At 42.0% G+C, this 27,097-nt stretch overlaps 1 protein-coding gene across 1 annotated transcript in view; it reads right to left on the reverse strand.

Annotated features, from left to right (window-relative positions):
- The window catches only part of SASH3 (SAM and SH3 domain containing 3), a 97,412-nt gene that overhangs the window by 24,178 nt on the left and 46,137 nt on the right, over window positions 1-27,097 (reverse strand). The window contains exon 2 of the mRNA XM_056539732.1: window positions 3,825-3,917. Coding sequence (XP_056395707.1) covers window positions 3,825-3,917 — 93 coding nt within the window. The remainder of the gene's footprint in view (window positions 1-3,824; window positions 3,918-27,097) is intronic.

A 27,097-nucleotide genomic window follows, 5' to 3' on the forward strand; every position in this document is an offset into this window, starting at 1 on the left:
TAGAGATCACACAGCATTAATACCCTAGAGATCACACAGCATTAATATCCTAGAGAACACACAGCATTAATATCCCAGAGATCACACAGCATTAATACCCTAGAGATCAAACAGCAATAATACCCTAGAGATCACTGCATTAAAACCATAAAGAACACACAGCATTAATACCCTAGAGATAACACAGCATTAATACCCTAGAGATCAAACAGCAATAATACCCTAGAGATCACTGTATTAAAACCATAGAGAACACACAGCATTAATACCCCAGAGATCACACAGCATTAATACCCTAGAGATCACACAGCATTAAAACCCCAGAGATCCCACAGCATTAATACCCCAGAAATCACACAGCATTAAAACCATAGAGAACACACAGCATTAATACCCCAGAGATCACACAGCATTAATACCCCAGAGATCACACAGCATTAATACCCCAGAGATCACACAGCATTAATACCCTAGAAAGCACACAGCATTAATACCCCAGAGATCACACAACATTAATACCCCAGAGATCACACAGCATTAATACCCTAGAAAGCACACAGCATTAATACCCTAGAGATCACACAGCATTAATACCCCAGAGATTACACAGCATTCATACCCCAGAGATCACACAGCATTCATACCCCAGAGATCACACAACATTAATACCCCAGAGGTCACACAGCATTAATTCCACAGAGATCACACAGCAATAATACAATAGAGATCACACAGCATTAATACCCCAGAGATCACACACCATTAATGCCCCAGAGATAACACAGCATTAATACCCCAAATATCACACAGCATTAATACCTCAGAGATCCCACAGCATTAATACCCTAGAGATAACACAGCATTAATACCCTAGAGATCAAACAGCAATAATACCCTAGAGATCACTGCATTAAAACCATAGAGAACACACAGCATTAATACCCCAGAGATCACACAGCATTAATACCCTAGAGATCACACAGCATTAAAACCCCAGAGATCCCACAGCATTAATACCCCAGAAATCACACAGCATTAAAACCATAGAGAACACACAGCATTAATACCCCAGAGATCACACAGCATTAATACCCCAGAGATCACACAGCATTAATACCCCAGAGATCACACAGCATTAATACCCCAGATATCACACAGCATTAATACCCCAGAGATCACACAACATTAATACCCTAGAAAGCACACAGCATTAATACCCTAGAGATCACACAGCATTAATACCCCAGAGATTACACAGCATTCATACCCCAGAGATCACACAGCATTCATACCCCAGAGATCACACAGCATTCATACCCCAGAGATCACACAACATTAATACCCCAGAGGTCACACAGCATTAATTCCACAGAGATCACACAGCAATAATACAATAGAGATCACACAGCATTAATACCCCAGAGATCACACACCATTAATGCCCCAGAGATAACACAGCATTAATACCCCAAATATCACACAGCATTAATACCTCAGAGATCCCACAGCATTAATACCCTAGAGATCAGACAGCATTAATATCTATTCACACATTTTTACGTTTTTTTTTTCTTTAAGCAACTTTCTAAATTGTCAGTATTACAAATGTCTGTTTCTCACTTAAATTATTAAAATCAGTCAGGGCTCTCTGCAAACAGCGGGCAAGAGTGGGGAGAGCATGCATGGAGAACAGCTCACATATGCTGTATATAGGGAGGAGAGCATACATGGAGAACAGCTCACATAGGCTGTATATAGGGAGGAGAGCATACATGGAGAACAGCTCACATAGGCTGTATATAGGGAGGAGAGCATACATGGAGAACAGCTCACATAGGCTGTATATAGGGAGGAGAGCATACATGGAGAACAGCTCACACAGGCTGTAGATAGGGAGCAGAGCATACATGGAGAACAGCTCACACAGGCTGTAGATAGGGAGCAGAGCATACATGGAAAACATCTCACACAGGCTGTATATAGAGAGGAGAGCATACATGGAGGACAGCTCACACAGGCTGTAGATAGGGAGGAGAGCATACATGGAGAACAGCTCACATAGGCTGTATATAGGGAGGAGAGCATACATGGAGGACAGCTCACACAGGCTGTAGATAGGAAGGAGAGCATACATGGAGGGAAGCTCACACAGGCTGTATATAGGGAGGAGAGCATACATGGAAGGCAGCTCACACAGGCTATAAATAGGGAGGAGAGCATACATGGAGGACAGCTCACACAGGCTGTAGATAGGAAGGAGAGCATACATGGAGGGCAGCTCACACAGGCTGTAGATAGGGAGGAGAGCATACATGGAGGGCAGCCTACACAGGCTGTAGATAGGGAGGAGAGCATACATGGAGGGCAGCCTATACAGGCTGTGCATAGGGAGGAGAGCATACACGGAAGGCAGCCTACACAGGCTGTACATAGGGAGGAGAGCATACATGGAGGGCAGCTAACACAGGCTGTATATAGGGAGGATAGCATACATGGAGGGCAGCCTATACAGGCTGTACATAGGGAGGAGAACATACATAGACGGCAGCTCACACAGGCTGTATATAGGGAGGAAAGCATACATTGAGGGCAGAGAACACACAGGCTGTATATAGGGAGGAGAGCATGCATTGAGGGAACCTCACACAGGCTACAGATAGGAAGAAAAATGGATACAAGAGTTATGTAAAATCACATGGACTGTGTACATATAGAGAGAAAGCAGAGCACACACAGCAAACTGTAGTCTCCCTCACATCCTGTATGTATAACAGGGAAGATGCCCCTACATGAGAAGAAGCTAAACCTAGGAGCAGGCTGTGAACTGGTGCCTATAGCCTATAACTCACATGGAATTTTACTACAAGATTACATTTTCCGAGGTGATAAACTACCAGAGAAGCCAATACTTCGATTTGGAAACTTTTCTATAAATAAAACAAAAACCTTCCAGGAGTTAAATTTAAAATAAAAAAATAATTTGATATTGTTACATCATATAAAATAAAATGTCATTTAAATACATTTAAATTGTCACAGTAGTGAGCACTAAATTTCTGAATTTGAGTCAGAAGGTCTATAAATGGAGCCACCATATCCTGTTCTTATACAGAACTAAAAAGTATATAAAAATATTATCATCTGATGCTGCAAAATGAGGAAGTAAATACATTTCTGATGAATCGTGAGCAACATTTAATAACCTGCCAATATACAATTATATATATATATATATATATATATATATATATATATATATACTGTAAAAGTCCTACTAGAAGGGAAAGGAACAGACCAGCAGGTCAGTTAAGACAGAAGAAGGTGCATTACTGTTTCCAACGGCGACTGTACTTACTGTAGCGAGCGGTGATGCGTACACAATATGCAGCACCGCTCTCCTTACATTCATTATACAAGGTTTTGGGTCCCATTACAGTTTCTGCACCTCCAAAAATTCTGTTGCGGGGGAAACGTTACAATAGGTTTTATGTTTTCTCATTTTACTGGTGATTATGGGATAGAAGAACATCCCATACAAGAGGTGAAACCTGGCACTGCCCATGCCAAATAAAGGGCAAAGTCATAGTGAGATACTGGGTGGAGCTTGACAACAGGTATATAGATACTTCGTGCAGAGTGTAGACTCCTGCATTACTTGCTCTACACTCTGCACGAAGGTGTCGGCCGTATGTGAATTCATATTGAATAAAGACTAAAGTTAAGGCACATTGGGTGAGTGCTCCAATTTTCCATCTATCCGTGTTGCCTGGGATTCAGGAACGCTCGGCGCTATGGCGTCAGGTGGTCATTAGCCGAGGACTCACATCATTCTCCAGGTTGAATTCCTTGTCGCAGACAGGAGAGCTGATCTTCGATTTCCCGAAGTCCTTGAAGCTGCTGGAACGTTGTAGCGATAACTAAAGAAAGAAACATATAATGAGGGGAAGAGAAAAAACGACAAAGGAAAAACAACATCAGATCTCTGGGTCATCACAATACAAAGTTACAGAATGACAGTCATGGCCATAAATGTTGGCCCCTCTGAAATGTATCTAGAAAATGAAGTATTCCTCACAGGAAAGGATTGCAGTAACACATGTTTTGCTATACACATGTTTATTCCCTTTGTGTGTATTGGAACTAAACCAAAAAAGGAGGAAAAAAAGAAAATTGGACAAAATGTCACCAAACTCCAAAAATGGGCTAGACAAAATTATTGGCACCCTTAACTTAAAGGGGTTCTCCATCATAAGGTGATTTTAGTACGTACCTGGCAGACAGTAATGGACATGCTTAGGAAGGATCTGCGCTTGTCTTGGGCTAAATGGCTATGCTGTGAGATTACCATAATACTGTGGCTAGCTTTCTCTGAACTTGTATTTCCTGTTTTCAGTTTTCTTGTTTGCCTACAAATCCCATGATACCGTTTTCCTCCTTCCCACACATCAGCTACCCCACCCATTGAAACATAAATGAGCTGCAGACCTGTGGTTTTCAATCAGGGTGCCTCCAGCTGTTGCATTACTTGCAGATTGCTCTCTCTCCCACCAAGCGATCGCACCACCCATTGAAGCAGACAGGCTCCCTGTCATCAGCTGACTAGTGAGTCAGGTCTCGACCACATTGCAAGCTGGGAAAAATCCGAGACAGCAGTCATTTTGTATGCTGATAAAAATAAATATTGAAATGAAAATCACATAAGAATTGTGAGAAAATCATCACACACAGGTAAATACACTATATTATGAACTACACTAACTTTACAGCCCCTGTAGTATAGTCAAATAAAAAAAATTCCTGGTATACCCCTTTAATATTTGGTTGCTCACCCTTTGGAAAAAATAAGTGAAATCAGTGGCTTCCCATAACCATCAATAAGCTTCTTACACCTCTCAGCCGGAATGTTGGACCCCTCTTCCTATAACCATCAATAAGCTTCTTACACCTCTCAGCCGGAATGTTGGACCACTCTTCCTATAACCATCAATAAGCTTCTTACACCTCTCAGCCGGGATGTTGGACCACTCTTCCTATAACCATCAATAAGCTTCTTACACCTCTCAGCCGGAATATTGGACCACTCTTCCTTTACAAACTTCTCCCGGTCTCTTATAGGAAGGCGCCTTTTCCCAACAGTAATTTTAAGATCTCTCCACAGGGGATCAATGGGATTTAGATCTGGACTCATTGCTGACACTTCAGAACTCTCCAGCTCTTTGTTGTCATCCATTTCTGGGAGCTTTTTGACGTATGTTTGGGGTCCTTGTCCTGCTGGAAGACCCAAGATCTCGGACGCAAACCCAGCTTTCTGACACTGGGCTGTACAGTGCGACCCAAAATCCATTGGTATTCCTCAGATTTCATGATGTCTTGTACACATTCAAGGCCCCCAGTGCCAGAGGCAGCAAAACAACCCAAAACATCACTGACCTCCCCATATGTCACTGTAGGTACTGTGTTCTTTTCTTTTTAGGGCTCATTCTGTTTTCGGTAAACAGTAGAATGATGTTGACTAATGCCAGGAGTCTGACCAATAAACCTGATGATCTGGAGCGGTTGATGTCTGAGGAGGATTATGACATCGCGGTATAACAGAGACTTGGTTGGACGATAGCTGTGACTGGGCGGTAACATACAGGGTTATAGTCTATTCAGGAAGGATAGGACAAAACGGAAAGTGGGAGGAGTCTGTCTTTATGTAAAGTCCAATCTGAAGGCCGCACTGCGGGAGGATATACGGGAGGGAAACGATAATGTGGAGTCATTATGGGTAGAAATATATGGAGAGAAAATTCTGATAGGGGTTATAAGCTATAAACCTCCAAACATAATGGAAGAGGCAGAAGATCAATTACTGAGGCAAATAAACAGCAAATCAGAATGAGGTGATAATAATGGAGACTTTATCCTGATATAAACTGGAGACTGAGACCTGTGAATCTCATAAAGGAAACAGGTTTCTGACTATAAAGACAATTATCTGTCCCAAATGGTGCAGAGACCGACCAGAGGGGGCGCCCTACGAGACTTAATATTAACCAACAGACCTGACCGGAGGGGGCGCCCTACTAGACTTAATATTAACCAACAGACCTGACCGGAGGGGGCGCCCTACTAGACTTAATATTAACCAACAGACCTGACCAGAGGGGGCGCCCTACTAGACTTAATATTTACCAAAAGACCTGACCAGAGGGGGCGCCCTACTAGACTTAATATTAACCAACAGACCTGACCGGAGGGGGCGCCCTACTAGACTTAATATTAACCAACAGACCTGACCGGAGGGGGCACCCTACTAGACTTAATATTAACCAACAGACCTGACCAGAGGGGGCGCCCTACTAGACTTAATATTACCCAACAGACCTGACCAGAGGGGGCGCCCTACTAGACTTAATATTAACCAACAGACCTGACCAGAGGGGGCGCCCTACTAGACTTAATATTAACCAACAGACCTGACCAGAGGGGGCGCCCTACTAGACTTAATATTACCCAACAGACCTGACCAGAGGGGGCGCCCTACTAGACTTAATATTAACCAACAGACCTGACCAGAGGGGGCGCCCTACTAGACTTAATATTAACCAACAGACCTGACAGAGTAAGTTATGTGCAGGTAGGACACCTAGGAAATAGTGACCATAATATAATACATTATAACTTGTTCTTCAATAAGGGAATCTCTCGAGGGGCCACAAAAACAATAAACTTTAGGAAGGCAAAGTTCTATCAACTCAGAGAAGCCCTTAATATAAAATGGGATAATGTCCTCAAAATCAAGAATACTGACACTAAATGGGAGACTTTTAAAAATATCTTAAACTCTCATTGTAAGATGTATATACCTTATGGGAAAAAAGGGTCAGAAATAAAAGAAATAAAAAAATCTAAATAGACAAATCCACAGGTCCAGATGGCATTCACCCCTGTGTTCTAAAGGAATTAATTAATGTAATAGACAGTCCCCTATTTTAATTTTCAGCGACTCTATAGTAACAGGGACTGTTCCCCAGGACTGGCACATGGCAAATGTGGTGCCAATATTTAAAAAGGAGACAAATGGTGACTCAGGGAATTATAGACGTGTTAGTTTAACCTCTGTTGTATGTAAATTGTTTGAGGGTTTTCTAAGAGATGCTATTTTGGAATATCATAATAAAAATAAATGTATCACTCCATATCAGCATGGCTTTATGAGGGATCGGTCCTGTCAAACTAACCTGATCAGCTTTTATGAAGAGGTGAGCTCCAGACTGGACCAGGGGGAATCTCTGGATGTTGTATATTTGTAATTTTCCAAAGCATTTGATACGGTGCCATATAAACGGTTGTTACATTAAATGAGAGGGAGTGGGCTGGGGGAGAATGTGTGTAAGTGGGTAAGTAACTGGCTCAGTGATAGGAAACAGAGGGTGGTTATTAATGGTAGTGGTACTTATTCTGATTGGGTGACTGTTACTAGTGGGGACAACAGGGGTCAGTCTTGGGTCCTGTTCTATTTAATATATTTATTAATGACCTTGTGGCGGGGTTAAATAATAAAGTAGCGATCTAAGCAGATATTAAACTCTGTAAAGCGGTAAACACAATAGAGGACAGTGCACTGTTACAAATGGATCTGGATAGGTTGGAGGTTTGGGCTGGGAAGTGGCAGATGAGGTAACACTGATAAATGTAAGGTAATGAACATGGGGAGGAAAAATCCGGGCTGGGATTATGTATTAAATGGGAGAACACTTGGGACGACTGACATGGAAAAGGACTTAGGAGTCTTAGTTAACAGTACATTTAGTTGTAGAGACCAGTGTCAGGCAGCTGCTGTCAAGGCAAATAAAATCATGGGGTGCATCAATAGGGGCATAGATGCCCACCACAAGGAAATAATTCTACCGCTGTACTAATCACTAGTTAGACCACACATAGAATACTGTGTACAGTACTGGTCAGACCACACATAGAATACTGTGTACAGTACTGGTCAGACCACACATAGAATACTGTGTACAGTACTGGTCAGACCACACATAGAATACTGTGTACAGTACTGGGCAGACCACATATAGAATACTGTGTACAGTACTGGTCAGACCACACATAGAATACTGTGTACAGTACTGGTCAGACCACACATAGAATACTGTGTACAGTACTGGTCAGACCACACATAGAATACTGTGTACAGTACTGGTCAGACCACACATAGAATACTGTGTACAGTACTGGTCAGACCACACATAGAATACTGTGTACAGTACTGGTCAGATCACACATAGAATACTGTGTACAGTACTGGTCAGACCACACATAGAATACTGTGTACAGTACTGGTCAGACCACACATAGAATACTGTGTACAGTACTGGTCAGACCACACATAGAATACTATGTACAGTACTGGTCAGACCACACATAGAATACTGTGTACAGTACTGGTCAGACCACACATAGAATACTGTGTACAGTACTGGTCAGACCACACATAGAATACTGTGTACAGTACTGGGCACCAGTGTACAAGAAAGATATAGTGGAGCTGGAGAGGGTTCAAAGATGGGCAACCAGAGTAAAACGGGGAATGGGAGGACTACAGTACCCAGAAAGATGATCAGAATTAGGGTTATTTAGTTTAGTAAAAAGAAGGCTTAGGGGCGACCTAATAACTATGTATAAATATATCAGGACAGTACAGAGATCTCTCCATGATCTATTTATACCCAGGACTGTATCTATAACAAGGGGGCATCCTCTACATCCAGAGGAAAGAAGGTTTCTACACCAGCACAGACTGGGGTTCTTTACTGTAAGATCAGTGAGACTGAAATTCTCTCCCGGAGGAGGTGTCATGGTGAACTCTGTAAAAGAATATAAAAGGGGTCTGGAAGCATTTTTGGAGAATAATAACATTACAGGTTATGTATAATAGATTTATAGGGACAGAACATTAATCCAGGGATTTATTCTGATGTCATATTTGGAGTCGGGAAGGAATTTTTACCTCTAGTATGAGGGTTTTTGCCTCCTCTGGATCAACTCAGTAGGGACTCATTAGGGTTATAGGTTGAACTTGATGGACTCTAGTCTTTTTTCAACCTTATGAACTATGTTACTATGTTACTATGATGTGCTTGGTCTCATCTGTCCACAAAACGTCTTCCCAGAAGGATTTTGGTTACTCAAGTACATTTTGGCAAAATGTAGTCTTGCTTTTTTATGTGTCTGTGTCATGAGTGGGGTCCTCCTGGGTTTCCTCCATAGCGTTTGATATAAATGTGGACGGATAGTTTGCGCTGACACTGATGCTCCCTGATCCTGCAGGACAGCTTGAATATCTTTGGAACTTGTTTGGGGCTGCTTATCCACCAACTGAACTATACTGCGTTGACACCTTTCATCAGTTTTTCTCTTCCGTCCACACCCAGGAAGATTAGCTACACTGCCATGGGTTGCAAACTTCTTGATAATGTTGCGCACTGTGGACAAAGACAAATCTAGATCTCTGGAGATGGACTTGTAACCTTGAGATTGTTGATATTTTTCCACAATTTTGGTTCTCAAGTCCTCAGACAGTTCTCTTCTCTTCTTTCTGTTGTCCATGCTTAGTGTGGCACACACAGACACACAATGCAAAGACTAAGTGAACTTCTCTCCTTTTTATCTGCTTTCAGGTGTGATTTTTATATTGCCCACACCTGTTACTTGCCCCAGGTGAGTTTAAAGGAGCATCACATGCTGGAAACAATCTTATTTCTCCACAATTTTAAAAGGGTGCCTATAATTTTGTCCAGACCATTTTTGGAGTTTGGTGACATTGTTACGCCTAGCGCTCCGGGTCCCCGCTCCTCCCCGGAGCGCTCACGGCGTCTTTCTCCCTGCAGCTCCCCGGTCAGTCCCGCTGACCGGGAGCGCTGCTCTGTCATGGCCGTTGGGGATGCAATTCGCACAGCGGGACGCGCCCGCTCGCGAATCGCATCCCAGGTCACTTACCCGTTCCCGTCCCCTGCTGTCATGTGCTGGCGCGCGCGGCTCCGCTCTCTAGGGCGCGCGCGCGCCAGCTCCCTGAGACTTAAAGGGCCAGTGCACCAATGATTGGTGCCTGGCCCAATTAGCTTAATTGGCTTCCACCTGGTCCCTGACTATATCTATCCTCCTCCCATGCACTTCCTTGCCGGATCTTGTTGCCCTTGTGCCTAGTGAAAGCGTTTTGTGTGTTTAAAGCCTGTGTACCAGAACTTCTGCTATCTCCCCTGACTACGAACCTTGCCGCCTGCCCCCGACCTTCTGCTACGTCCGACCTTGCTTTTGCCTACTCCCTTGTACCTCGCCTATCTTCAGCAGCCAGAGAGGTGAGCCGTTGCTAGTGGATACGACCTGGTCACTACCGCCGCAGCAAGACCATCCCGCTTTGCGGCGGGCTCTGGTGAAAACCAGTAGTGTCTTAGAACCGGTCCACTAGCACGGTCCTCGCTATCCCTCTCTGGCACAGAGGATCCACCTCCTGCCAGCCGGCATCGTGACAGACATTATGTCCAATTTGCTTTTTTCCTCCCTTTTTTGGTTTAGTTCCAATACACACAAAGGGAATAAACATGTGTATATCAAAACCTGTGTTACTGCAATATATATATATATATATATATATATACAGAGGAGAGGAGATCTATATATATATATATATATATATATACACAAAGGGAATAAACATGTGTATAGCAAAACCTGTGTTACTGCAATCCTTTCCTGTGAGGAATACTTCATTTTATAGAAACATTTCAGGGGAGCCAACATTTATGGCCATGACTGTACGCCTCTACTTACTCACCAATGACCCTCTACCCAGGATATACTCCTCTGCATACTGACTACTGACTCTCCACCATGATATACTCCTCTACATACTGACCTCTGACCCTCCACCATGATATACTCCTCTACATACTGACCACTGACCCTCCACCATGATATACTCCTCTACATACTGACCTCTGACCCTCCACCATGATATACTCCTCTACATACTGACCACTGACCCTCCACCATGATATACTCCTCTACATACTGACCACTGACCCTCCACCATGATATACTCCTCTACATACTTACCACTGACCCTCCACCATGATATACTCCTCTACATACTGACCACTGACTCTCCACCATGATATACTCCTCTATATGCTGACCTCTGACCCTCCACCATGATATACTCCTCTACGTACTGACCACTGACCCTCCACCATGATATACTCCTCTACATACTGACCCTCCACCATGATATACTCCTCTACATACTGACCTCTGACACTCCACTATGATATACTCCTCTACATACTTACCACTGACCCTCCACAATAATATACTCCTCTACATACTGACCACTGACCCTCCACCATGATATACTCCTCTACATACTGACCACTGACCCTCCACCATGATATACTCCTCTACATACTGACCACTGACCCTCCACCATGATATACTCCTCTACATACTGACCACTGACTCTCCACCATGATATACTCCTCTACATACTGACCACTGACTCTCCACCATGATATACTCCTCTACATACTGACCACTGACTCTCCACCATGATATACTCCTCTACATACTTACCACTGACCCTCCACCATGATATACTCCTCTACATACTGACCACTGACCCTCCACCATGATATACTCCTCTACATACTGACCACTGACCTTCCACCATGATATACTCCTCTACATACTGACCACTGACCCTCCACCATGATATACTACTCTGTATACTGACCACTGACCCTCCACCATGATATACTCCTCTACATACTGACCACTGACCCTCCACTATGATGTACTCCTCTACATACTTACCACTGACCCTCCACCATCTTATACTCCTCTACATACTGACCACTGACCCTCCACCATGATATACTCCTCTACATACTGACCACTGACCCTCCACCATGATATACTCCTCTACATACTGACCACTGACCCTCCACCATGATATACTCCTCTACATACTGACCACTGACCCTCCACCATGATATACTCCTCTATATATTGACCTCTGACCCTCCACCATGATATACTTCTCTACATATTTACCACTGACCCTCCACCATGATATACTCCTCTACATACTGACCACTGACCCTCCACCATGATATACTCCTCTATATACTGACCTCTGACCCTCCACCATGATATACTCCTCTACATACTTACCACTGACCCTCCACCATGATATACTCCTCTACATACTGACCACTGACTCTCCACCATGATATACTCCTCTGTATACTGACCACTGACCCTCCACCATGATATACTCCTCTACATACTGACCACTGACCCTCCACCATGATATACTCCTCTACATACTTACCACTGACCCTCCACCATGATATACTCCTCTACATACTGACCACTGACCCTCCACCATGATATACTCCTCTACATACTGACCACTGACTCTCCACCATGATATACTCCTCTACATACTGACCCCCCACCATGATATACTCCTCTACATACTGACCACTGACCCTCCACCATGATATACTCCTCTACATACTGACCACTGACCCTCCACCATGATATACTCCTCTACATACTGACCACTGACCCTCCACCATGATATACTCCTCTACATACTGACCACTAACCCTCCACCATGATATACTCCTCTATATACTTACCACTGACCCTCCACCATGATATACTCCTCTACATACCACTGACCCTCCACCATGATATACTCCTCTATATATTGACCTCTGACCCTCCACCATGATATACTCCTCTACATACTTACCACTGACCCTCCACCATGATATACTCCTCTACATACTGACCACTGACCCTCCACCATGATATACTCCTCTACATACTTACCACTGACCCTCCACCATGATATACTCCTCTACATACTGACCACTGACCCTCCACCATGATATACTCCTCTACATACTGACCACTGACTCTCCACCATGATATACTCCTCTACATACTGACCCCCCACCATGATATACTCCTCTACATACTGACCACTGACCCTCCACCATGATATACTCCTCTACATACTGACCACTGACCCTCCACCATGATATACTCCTCTACATACTGACCACTGACCCTCCACCATGATATACTCCTCTACATACTGACCACTAACCCTCCACCATGATATACTCCTCTATATACTTACCACTGACCCTCCACCATGATATACTCCTCTACATACCACTGACCCTCCACCATGATATACTCCTCTATATATTGACCTCTGACCCTCCACCATGATATACTCCTCTACATACTTACCACTGACCCTCCACCATGATATACTCCTCTACATACATACCACTGACCCTCCACCATGATATACTCCTCTATATATTGACCTCTGACCCTCCACCATGATATACTCCTCTACATACTTACCACTGACCCTCCACCATGATATACTCCTCTACATACTGACCACTGACCCTCCACCATGATATACTCCTCTACATACTGACCACTGACCCTCCACCATGATATACTCCTCTACATACTGACCACTGACCCTCCACCATGATATACTCCTCTACATACTGACCACTGACTCTCCACCATGATATACTCCTCTACATACTGACCACTGACCCTACACCATAATATACTCCTCTATATACTGACCACTGACCCTCCACCATGATATACTCCTCTACATACTGACCACTGACCCTCCACCATGATATACTCCTCTACATACTGACCCTCCACCATGATATACTCCTCTACATACTGACCACTGACCCTCCACCATGATATACTCCTCTACATACTGACCACTGACCCTCCACCATGATATACTCCTCTACTTACTGACCACTGACCCTCCACCATGATATACTCCTCTACATACTTACCACTGACCCTCCACCATGATATACTCCTCTACATACTGACCACTGACCCTCCACCATGATATACTCCTCTACATACTGACCATTGACCCTCCACCATGATATACTCCTCTACATACTGACCACTGACCCTCCACCATGATATACTCCTCTACATACTGACCACTGACTCTCCACCATGATATACTCCTCTACATACTGACCACTGACCCTCCACCATGATATACTCCTCTACATACTGACCACTGACTCTCCACCATGATATACTCCTCTACTTACTGACCACTGACTCTCCACCATGATATACTCCTCTACATATTGACCACTGACCCTCCACCATGATATACTTCTCTACTTACTGACCACTGACCCTCCACCATGATATACTCCTCTACTTACTGACCACTGACCCTCCACCATGATATACTCTTCTACTTTCTCACGTTTCTCAGCACATTACAGTAGACAAGTGTCGCAGAAAACATCTTATGTTGGACGTAACCTTAGCCCTATGTCAATACTCATCACCACAAACCTCACGCAAGTTCATGGAACAAAAAGTATCATAAGAATTCTAAAATTATCTACTTTTCATGTAGGGAACACTCGCCCAACTGATCTATTGGTTTCTCAGTCCAAAAATCCTACAGAAAAAAATAACCCTGCACTATCACTTGTAATCCCTACAAGGGAACAACTGGAACATCACACCATAAATGTCACTACTTCTATACACATTTGCCAACTACAAAGCTTTATATTATTATGCAAAAGGACATTATAGGAGTTATATTCTTGTATATAGGAGGAAGTATTATAGTAGTTATATTCTTGTATATAGGAGCAGTATTATAGTAGTTATATTCTTGTATATAGGAGGAAGTATTTTAGTAGTTATATTCTTGTATATAGGATCAGTATTATAGCAGTTATATTCTTGTGTATAGGAGCAGTATTATAGTAGTTATATTCTTGTATATAGGAGGAAGTATTATAGTAGTTATATTCTTGTATATAGGAGCAGTATTATAGTAGTTATATTCTTGTATATAGGAGGAAGTATTTTAGTAGTTATATTCTTGTATATAGGATCAGTATTATAGCAGTTATATTCTTGTATATAGGAGCAGTATTATAGTAGTTATATTCTTGTATATAGGAGGAAGTATTATAGTAGTTATATTCTTGTATATAGGAGCAGTATTATAGTAGTTATATTCTTGTATATAGGAGGAAGTATTATAGTAGTTATATTCTTGTATATAGGAGCAGTATTATAGTAGTTATATTCTTGTATATAGGAGGAAGTATTATAGTAGTTATATTCTTGTATATAGGAGGAAGTATTATAGTAGTTATATTCTTGTATATAGGAGCAGTATTATAGTAGTTATATTCTTGTATATAGGAGCAGTATTATAGCAGTTATATTCTTGTATATAGGAGCAGTATTATAGTAGTTATATTCTTGTATATAGGAGCAGTATTATAGTAGTTATATTCTTGTATATTGGAGGTGGTATTATAGTAGTTATATTCTTGTATGTAAGAGCAGTATTATAATAGTTATATTCTTGTATATAGGAGGAAGTATTATAGCAGTTATATTCTTGTATATAGGAGGTGGTATTATAGTAGTTATATTCTTGTATATAGGAGCAGTATTATAGTAGTTATATTTTTGTATACAGGAGCAGTATTATAGTAATTATATTCTTGTATATAGGAGCAGTATTATAGTAGTTATATTCTTGTATATAGGAGCAGTATTATAGTAGTTATATTCTTGTATATAGGAGACAGTATTATAGTAGTTATATTCTTGTATATAGGAGACAGTATTATAGCAGTTATATTCTTGTATATAGGAGCAGTATTATAGTAGTTATATGTAGTTATATTCTTGTATATAGGAGCAGTATTATAGTAGTTATATTCTTGTATATAGGAGCAGTATTATAGCAGTTATATTCTTGTATATAGGAGCAGTATTATAGTAGTTATATTGTTGTATGTAGGAGCAGTATTATAGTAGTTATATTCTTGTATATAGGAGCAGTATTATAGTAGTTATATTCTTGTATATAGGAGCAGTATTATAGTAGTTATATTCTTGTATATAGGGGCAGTATTATAGTAGTTATATTCTTGTATATAGGAGCAGTATTATAGTAGTTATATTCTTGTATATAGGAGGCAGTATTATGGTAGTTATATTCTTGTATATAGGAGGCAGTATTATAGTAGTTATATTCTTGTATATAGGAGCAGTATTATAGTAGTTATATTCTTGTATATAGGGGCAGTATTATAGTAGTTATATTCTTGTATATAGGAGCAGTATTATAGTAGTTATATTCTTGTATATAGGAGGCAGTATTATAGTAGTTATATTCTTGTATATAGGAGCAGTATTATAGTAGTTATATTCTTGTATATAGGAGGCAGTATTATAGTAGTTATATTCTTGTATATAGGAGCAGTATTATAGTAGTTATATTCTTGTATATAGGAGGCAATTTTTATTAGTAAAAAACAAACAGAAATATTACAGTGCATTCGACCACAAAAACTAAACGAAAACAATAATCACGTATTATATATCATACACTTGCATTAAAGAGAAAATAAATAAATAAAAACACAAAAACATCATGAAGGTGAATATTATTCTATATGTACGTTCCTCCATAATGAACGATTTTTTCCATCCTTCCTGACCTCCAAACATTTGATCCACCTCAGTTCTGACATGATCAGGTCCACTGCTCTCCTATCATGGAAGGGTTCACTGTACATGGACACGCGGGTTCTGGTGTGCCAGTGATAGTATTTTATGACGGTGATGATCAGATATAACGTCTCCCGGTCAATGTCCCTCACACTAGATGTTACACCATATATAATTTCGGGGTATTTTAGGGTCTGTAGTCTCAGGATCTTAAGCTTCCTGGATATCGCCTGCCATATGTGTCACCCTCCCCTACACTCCAATATAAAATGTGTCATGGTCTCCTCCTCCTGACACCCCAAGGGACACTTGCGATCTGACAGACTCAGATATCTTAAATTCCCCCTGACAAATAGTTTACCGTGTAAGGACAGCCAGGCGATGTCATGAAATTTTTTCGGGAGCCTAACACTATTCAGGAGTCTCAGACTGTCCTGTAAGATGGCGGATGTACAGTCCTTCAGAGCTGGCTGTAAATAGAAGAACGTCCTACACACCATGACATACAGGTCCTTACGGGTCTTACTCTCTATATAGGACTTCTCAATGCGCCATCTCTTCAGACATCTGAGCCCGTATTCCAGGTACGGGGGGAGGTAGTCACGTGTCCATCTCCCCCTCTTGAGACTGCCGCCTCGCACCCAAGACTCTGCAAAAGGCAATATCCAGTCCCTGATACTATTCGCCCACAGGGAGCTGTTGTTTGAGTCCATGCAACCAAAATTTACTTTTAGAAACATGGAGTCAAAGAACACCCTTGGATTCAGCATATCCAACCCACCCTCTCTCCTCTGTAGGTAGGTGATCCCTCTTTTTATTGGGTTCAACCTGTTCCCCCAAAACATCTGGAAGAACAGGCTAAAGAGCCGAGCGGAGAAACATTCTGGCAAAGGAAAAACGACAGAGACATACAAGAAGACGGGGACCAGGTAAGTCTTCAACATTTTAACCCTTTCTCTATAGGTCAGCCTCCAGTTCTTCCATCGCTGAACCTTTGCATTTCCGGCTTCCAACTTCTCTTCCCAATTTAGTTTGGCGTGATCGTCCCTCCCGAATTTGACCCCTAGGATTTTAATATAGGAGGAGGCTCTCACAAATTGGGGCAGATCAAAGTCTGGATCAGAATCAGATATCCAGAGAGCTTGACTCTTCTCAAAGTTGACCAGAGACCCTGAGGCCTCCGAGTAACTTCTGATGGCCATAGACAACATCTCCACCTCCCGAGGCTCAGATATCACTACAGTCACATCATCCGCATAGGCAACAACACTCAGGGGCAAGCAGTGGGGGACCGGCACCCCCTGAAAACCACACTCCTGCAGTGACCTCAGAAACGGGTCTAAGGCAAATACATACAGCAGCGGACTCAGTGGGCAACCTTGTCTCACCCCCGCCTCAACCCTGAAGGTGTCACCCTGCCAACCATTGATCAGAGGAAAGCTCTCGGCCTCACAATACAAAGTCTTCAGCCAATCGATGAATTGTCCCGGAATACCGTACTTTGACAAAGTGGCCCATAGATACTCGTGATCTACTCTGTCAAAGGCTTTAGCCTGGTCAAGACTGACAACATATCTCCCACACCTCAGGGCTTTACATCTCTCGAACATCTCCCTTATGGAGATCACTGCCCCAGAGATGTTCCGTCCTTTTACAGTGCCATTCTGACAGCCTGCCAACAGTGCCGGGGACACACAAACTATCCTAGAAAACAGGATTTTTGCCAGAATCTTCCTGTCGACATTCAAGAGGGCAATTGGCCTCCAGTTCTTGATGTCACTCGGCTCTTTACCTTTAGACAGCAGAATCAGCGAGGACACTCTCATGGATGGAGGCATCAGGTGACTTTCTAGACAATTTGTGTAAACATCCACGAGAATTGGAGCCAAGAGGTCTCTGAATGTCTTATAGAATTCTGCTGTTATCCCATCTGGACCTGGTGCCTTCTTCAGATGTAACTTATCAATGGCCTCTTTGACCTCCGCCACCGTCAATTCTGCTGTCAAAGGAGAAAAGTCCAAATCATTAGTATCAGGGAGCGGAGTTGTCTCCAAGAATTGGGTCATCTTGTCTCTATCCAAAACCTTCCTCTGAAACAAGTCAGCATAGTACGATCTCACCACCCCCAGGATACCCTCCCCGAGATTCCTGCAAAACACCCTGGGAGTCAGTGAGACCGGTGACAGATTTATTTGCCACCCGCTCCCGGCAATTCTCAAAGGGATCAGGAGACCCTAAGGACCCATAATCCCCTTCAAGAACCAGGGAGGTATACCTGCTGTACTGATACTGCCTTATCTCAGATTTCAGCTGGTCTATCCTTTGTTGGTCCCCACCCGCCGAATATAGTGACTCCAATTCTTTGCGCAGCTTGAGATACTGGCCATACTTACTCCTCCCCTTTTTAAAGGACAGTCTCTTTAAGAGGGTTCTGATCTCATCCTTGACATCCTCCCACCAGGCGGCCATATCATCATAGAAGTCCACCCGCTCTAGCTGACATGTCTGAACATAGTCATCCTCCAACATACTAGAGTTGAGCTTCCATAGCCCCCTACCAATATCTGGGCGCTTAGTGGCTCCTAAACAGAAAACCAAGGCCATATGATCTGAATATGGGACAACTTTCTCACACATCTCACTAACCATTTCTGCAGGACTCACAAACGCCATGTCAATCCTACTGCTCCTGTCAGAACATGTGTATGTAAATTTTGGCTTTCTACCGCCCCGTGTAAAGACATCACTTAACCCGGACTGCAAGATCATGTTATTAAGGACTTTTGAGTCCCTGGCCACCGCTCTACCTGAGGACCTGTCACCTGAAGTCCTAGTGACATTGAAATCCCCGGCCATTATAACAGGGACAGCTGTAAACAGATATGGCTTGACATCATTAAACAACTGGACCCTTTCTGTCACTGTCTGCGGGCCAAAGATATTTATGAGCCGGAGCCTTCTACCACGTATAGTGACCTCAAGGATCAGACACCTTCCCATGATGACCTCTGTCATCCTATGTATTGTCACATCCCTGGTGGTAAACAATATGGCCACTCCGGCATAAGGCTCCACAGCCAGTGACCAGAAAGAGGGACCAGACGTCCATTCCCTCTCAGCCTCACGTAGGTGCCCCAGTGTAGTCAGGCGCGTCTCCTGTAAGAAGATGACATCTCTGTCCAGATATCTAAGATGGTCATAAACTATGTGCCGTGTCCTCTTCACTTTAATACTGTTCACATTACTTGAAGCAAGTTTTAAAATAAACCCAGCCATGATAAGATAGTACAAGAAGAGCAGAGACCTGACGCCCATCATCACAAGTCAGAATCTGAGTCCCGCTGTCCACCACCTGTCTCCATGTCTGACTCTGCATTAGCTTTTACAGTCTGGGGTTTTCTTTTTATTGGGGGTTGGTCCCTTGTGTCATCATCACATTCGTCCTCTATTCTTTTTAACTCTGTGTCTAAATCACCGTCAGACTCTGACAGAACCTCGTATCTGTTGGACACGACCATTACTCCTGCCCCATTGTTGACCTTTTTCTGACTGGTGGTATACTCTCTCTCTGGCCCGAGGGATGAGGTGTCTTTTTTCCTTCTTTTAATTTTCTGGGTCTTACTTTCCTCAGATGCAGATGGGGATACAGAAGAGGATACCCCCGGTTGCTGCTGGTCCTGTGGGACAACCTCCATTCCACCTTGTGTGTTTTCTAACTGCTGAGGTGTTGGTGCGGTGTTACCCAAGTCTGGCTGGACCTCCTGTCTTGTTAATATAGACCCAGATATCAAAGTCTCCTCCTCTACAGCCTCTGCCCCCGCCACAAGGTCCTCATCAGGAAGCTCCCGGCAGATGTTGTGCCAGGCATTGGGACAGTCCCGGTGAGGGTGACCGATCTCACCACAGAGATTGCACCTGATGTTCTGGCAGTCAGCACTTAGGTGACCAGTTTCCCCACATAGATTACATTTTACCACTGTACATGTATTTGCCAGATGGCCAGGTTTACCACATTTGAAGCACTTTCTAGGCTGACCAGGGTAGAAACAAACGCCCTTTTCCCTCCCAATGAAGAAGGAGTTGGGCAGATGTTGGGTGATGTTCCCATGTTGGCGCAGCTTCACCAAGACCTTCCACCCTCCAGTCCAGATACCGTCATCATCTCTGTTCTTGGTGAGATCAGACACCAGGTCACAATGTCTGCGGAGCCACACCACAATGTCCTGGGGAGGAACAGATTCATTCCAGAAGATGATGTTTATGATGACGGTATCTGGCTTGGATATGGGAATAAAACTGAAATTACTCCATCCATCCTTGTCTCTGAATCTGGGGAAGTTGGACCAGAACCTATCCAGATTAGACATGAGCTTAAAGCTGACATCATAGCCCTGTCTATCTGGTAGGTTTATTACTGCCAAGATGTCCGCTGGCACAAACCCCATCTGGTGGCACAGGAGCTCCCTCACCACAAACCTCCTATCCGGAAGGTCCTCCTTGGCACCTCTGTGCCGGAATCGCACCACGTTCCTCCTTTTAAATGCCTGGCCAGTGTAATTGGCGCTGGAGGTGAAGGATGGAGCACCACGGCTCCAGGCATTTCTAGGAGGAACCTGGCGGGTACCTGCGTCCTGTCTTACAGGGTTGGGGTCTACTCTAGGGGGCCCTGCCACATTTGCTGTGCTTGTGGGTAAAGGGGGGAAATCCTGCACAGTATTTTGTACAATAACACCTGTCCCATCCACCTCTATATCATCATCAGACACAACACCCCACACAGATTGTGCACCCCCTCCAGCCACCGACCCCTCAGGAACATCACAGTCCGCACCCCCAGTCCGTGCCCCAACATTATCACAGTCCTCACCCCCATTCCGTGCCCCAACATTATCACAGTCCTCACCCCCATTCCGTGCCCCAACATTATCACAGTCCGCACCCCCAGTCCGTGCCCCAACATTAGTGCTCTGCTCCATCACCCCATCACCTTCATACACTGGTAAAAGTCCAATGTCCTGCTGGGACTTCTGGGACTTGTGGTGCCTCTGTTGGTCTCTGCTCCTGCTCAGGCCCAGCTGCAGGTTCCTGTGGCTGTTGTTCCTCGCCATACTTGCATATGTCCCCATCCTGGAAAGAGAACCGTGCCGGCTGTATGAGGGGTCTTGTCCCTTGCTGGGGCTCCTCCGGGGTGATGTCCGGTTCTATATCAGGTTTGGAGTCTGCTTCAAAGTTCAGCCTGTAGTTGGAGAATCGTTCCTGGTTCTTATATGTCTCTGCCAGTGGCCCCATCTTTACCAGTATACAGTCCATCTCCTTTACAATATCTGCGAGCTCAATGCTGAGTGTGTACAGTCTCTTATCATGTAGAGTCTTATACTGGGGATTTGCAGCCTTTAGCATATACACTGAGTCAATCTGCATCTGCAGCATACCCTTCAGGTGCTTGAGCTCCTCCATCCTCCTCACCAGAGCAGGGATCTCCTCCGCCAGCTGTAGCTCTGGTGCCCGGGCGGTCTCTTTGCCCTGCTGTTGGGGTTTGGGCAGTCTCTGAGGCTCCTTGAATGTATGAGACCCATGAGCAGATGTATCAAGGTCTCTGGCCTGGGATCTGGTGCGGCCTGAGTGGGTCATGCTGGAGACCACATCTTGTTTCTGCAGGTTCTCCTGTAAGGTCTGTCTCTCCAGAGATGTCCTCCTGTGTCTCTGAGCTGGAGAGTGGAGCTGCACACCTGCTGCCTGTGATCCACTCTGCCCCAGCTCCTGTGCACCTCCATATGATCCACTCTGCCCCAGCTCCTGTGCACCAACATGTGATCCACTCTGCCCCAGCTCCTGTGCACCTCCATATGATCCACTCTGCCCCAGCTCCTGTGCACCATCATGGCCTGGAATAGCAGACTCTGGGTCTCTTACAGAGGTTTCTTTCTTGGAGTCTCTTGGTTGTTCACCAAGCTGAGAGCCTTGGCCGGCCGACTGTATAATATCACACTCACATACACTTGCTGCTTCTTTCTTTACTTTACTCACATCCATGTCTGTACTTTCTTTCTTTGCACTGGCAGTGCTTCCATGCTGAGGACTTCTTTGTGGAAAATCCACTTTAGGATTTACCTCCATATCAGAAAGAGCATTGGAGTTTTCATCCAGTGTAGGCCGAGAAGCCTGGGCCTTGCTTGGGGAGCTTCCCCGCCCAGGGTGGCCCCGCCCTGGGCTTGCTCCAGACATCAGGAGAACCACAGACACACAACCTCACAGCTAGGAGGCAGTATTATAGTAGTTATATTCTTGTATATAGGAGCAGTATTATAGTAGTTATATTCTTGTATATAGGAGCAGTATTATAGTAGTTATATTCTTGTATATAGGAGCAGTATTATAGTAGTTATATTCTTGTATATAGGGGCAGTATTATAGTAGTTATATTCTTGTATATAGGAGCAGTATTATAGTAGTTATATTCTTGTATATAGGAGGCAGTATTATAGTAGTTATATTCTTGTATATAGGAGGCAGTATTATAGTAGTTATATTCTTGTATATAGGAGCAGTATTATAGTAGTTATATTCTTGTATATGGGAGCAGTATTATAGTAGTTATATTCTTGTATATAGGGGCAATATTATAGTAGTTATATTCTTGTATATAGGAGCAGTATTATAGTAGTTATATTCTTGTATATAAGAGCAGTATTATAGTAGTTATAGTCTTGTATATAGGAGCAGTATTATAGTAGTTATATTCTTGTATATAGGAGCAGTATTATAGTAGTTATATTCTTGTATATAGGAGGCAGTATTATAGTAGTTATATTCTTGTATATAGGAGGCAATATTATAGTAGTTATATTCTTGTATATAGGAGCAGTATTATAGTAGTTATATTCTTGTATATAGGGGCAGTATTATGGTAGTTATATTCTTGTATATAGGGGCAGTATTATAGTAGTTATATTCTTGTATATAGGAGCAGTATTATAGTAGTTATATTCTTGTATATAGGAGGCAGTATTATAGTAGTTATATTCTTGTATATAGGAGGCAGTATTATAGTAGTTATATTCTTGTATATAGGAGCAGTATTATAGTACTTACATTCTTGTATATAGGGACAGTATTATAGTAGTTATATTCTTGTATATAGGAGCAGTATTATAGTAGTTATAGTCTTGTATATAGGAGGCAGTATTATAGTAGTTATATTCTTGTATATAGGAGCAGTATTATAGTAGTTATATTCTTGTATATAGGAGGCAGTATTATAGTAGTTATATTCTTGTATATAGGAGCAGTATTATAGTAGTTATATTCTTGTATATAGGAGGCAGTATTATAGTAGTTATATTCTTGTATATAGGAGCAGTATTATAGTAGTTATATTCTTGTATATAGGGGCAGTATTATAGTAGTTATATTCTTGTATATAGGAGCAGTATTATAGTAGTTATATTCTTGTATATAGGAGCAGTATTATAGTAGTTATATTCTTGTATATTGGAGCAGTATTATAGTAGTTATATTCTTGCATATAGGAGCAGTATTATAGAAGTTATATTCTTGTATATGGGAGCAGTATTATAGTAGTTATATTCTTGTATATAGGGGCAATATTATAGTAGTTATATTCTTGTATATAGGAGCAGTATTATAGTAGTTATATTCTTGTATATAAGAGCAGTATTATAGTAGTTATAGTCTTGTATATAGGAGCAGTATTATAGTAGTTATATTCTTGTATATAGGAGTAGTATTATAGTAGTTATATTCTTGTATATAGGAGGCAGTATTATAGTAGTTATATTCTTGTATATAGGAGCAGTATTATAGTAGTTATATTCTCGTATATAGGGGCAGTATTATAGTAGTTATATTCTTGTATATAGGAGCAGTATTATAGTAGTTATATTCTTGAATATAGGGGCAGTATTATAGTAGTTATATTCTTGTATATAGAAGCAGTATTATAGTAGTTGTATATAGGAGCAGTATTATAGTAGTTATATTCTTGTATATAGGAGCAGTATTATAGTAGTTATATTCTTGTATATAGGAGCAGTATTATAGTAGTTATATTCTTGTATATAGGAGGCAGTATTATAGTAGTTATATTCTTGTATATAGGAGCAGTGTTATAGTAGTTATATTCTTGTATATAGGAGGCAGTATTATAGTAGTTATATTCTTGTATATAGGAGGCAGTATTATAGTAGTTATATTCTTGTATATAGGAGCAGTATTATAGTAGTTATATTCTTGTATATAGGAGCAGTATCTTAGGTGTGCTTGCTGTAGTTTATTTTATTTATTTATTTATTTATTGCCAGTTGTTCAAGACAAAGAAAAGTCTTTACAATACTGCCACAGAAAATACACGAATGATTACAACACAATCCAGTTTTTAGTTACACAAATAACATTTTATAATGGAAACAATTCTATATAGAATATCTTTCTAATCATCAAATAGGAAATGTGTGTAATAAAAGTAACCAAGACCAATAAATCTGGATCTCTCATGCAAAATGGCGCGGTTAGAACATTTTATTGCAGTATTATATATTTTAAAAGCTGATGGTTCAGGTAAAGCAGCCAAGACATGAACTTACACATAAAGCTAAAGATACATTAACTAAAGTGAAACATTCTGCTGAGTCAAAGCCACATCATACAGAAACCAAATATATGGGTTAAACAACAGGAGGAGCCAAAATAAAAAGAGAACCATTAAAAGTATTTAATTTTAAGCATTTCACAAAATGTGCTTATTTGTTAATAAGCAAATTTTGAAACCACTTTACATGACACGTTATATTCCAGAGCTGCACTCACTATTCTGCTGGTGAGGTCACTGTGTACATACATTACATTACTTATCCTGTACTGATCCTGAGTTATATCCTGTATTATACTCCAGAGCTGTACTCACTATTCTGCTGGTGAGATCACTGTGTACATACATTACATTACTTATCCTGTACTGATCCTGAGTTATATCCAGTATTATACTCCAGAGCTGTACTCACTATTCTGCTGGTGAGGTCACTGTATACATACATTACATTACTTATCCTGTACTGATCCTGAGTTATATTCTGTAAATCTTTTATTAGAAAAATATAAATCATAACAAACACAGAACCAGCACAACTTTGCCATAATGGAAAACAACAAAATGAAATAACATAAACCCATACTTTTCAAGAACAAAAATCCTGCCTAAACGGCCAGCCCAGCTTTTCCTAAAAATACTAATACTACACCAAACATAACCAAACACACTCACATGCATGAATACCTAATGTGCAAAAACCAAAAATAAAATTGCATATTTAGCTTTAACAAAAAAAAAAAAAAAAAAAAAAAATTAATTTTTTTTATAAATATTATATATATTGCAAACGTAAAACAACCCAAAAAAGTCCACAACAGATACAAAAAAAAAAAAAAAATGGTTCGACTGCCATCTATCACTACTATAAACACTATATAATACACAAACCAAAATATAAAACAAACAAAATTATAATATTTACTATATATACTATATACATACTATATACATATAACCTATATACACCTATAAATATACAGAAAACAACCTACTCTAAACTGTCCCTTCACCCGCACCACCCACCCTCCTGTACATGGGTCAGAGTCCATAGAGTCCATAGTCCTCAATGTCCAGTCCATAACTGACCCATGCCAGGTCCACCAAAACAAACAACCACCACCACTCACAAAAACACCCTCCCAACCTAGAACTCCTCCCTACCAACTTTACCATAACCAGCTTTATAATATACAAAAACAAACAATACAAACCACTTTAGGCCCAAGTTCGGTGCCTGTAAGCCCTACATAACTTTAGCGTCTGAAAACAAAACAAAAAGCTATGGTGCACATGCATTAGCCCACCACCAGGAAGAAGGATGGCAATCCTGATACATACAAAATATTTACATTCTTTCCCTAACTGCACCCTACCTCTCACCCTACCATTATCCCTAAAAATAAACTGACCCTACTATCACCTTAACCCTGTCCCTACATCACTGTCCCTAACCAAAACCAGGGTACTCTACCCAAAAGGTCTAGTACCTAGGGCACATCAAAACAAAACCCTCTCCATAGGAGAGAAGCCCTACTGGTACCAAGACTGCCATACTCCAAAGACCTGATCTTCCCAAGGTCACCGGTGATGTTCCTACAGACCTCCACCTCGGAGAGGACTTTCCGCTGTGTAGACACTAAACACCGTGCATTCCACGTGTAGTACCTAACCACTAAACTGACTAAGAATAAAGTGCCCCGATCACGGCCACCCAGGGTCCTGAATACCCCATAAGCCCATTCCGGATAGGTAAGGCCGGCAAGTTGACTCCAGCCGATGGAAGCGCCCACCCGGTTGTAGACCCCTATATTAAAGGGACAATGAAGCAGGAAATGGTCCATGCTTTCCAGC

This window comes from Hyla sarda, chromosome 9 (assembly GCF_029499605.1).
Source record: "Hyla sarda isolate aHylSar1 chromosome 9, aHylSar1.hap1, whole genome shotgun sequence".
Lineage (NCBI taxonomy): Eukaryota > Metazoa > Chordata > Amphibia > Anura > Hylidae > Hyla > Hyla sarda.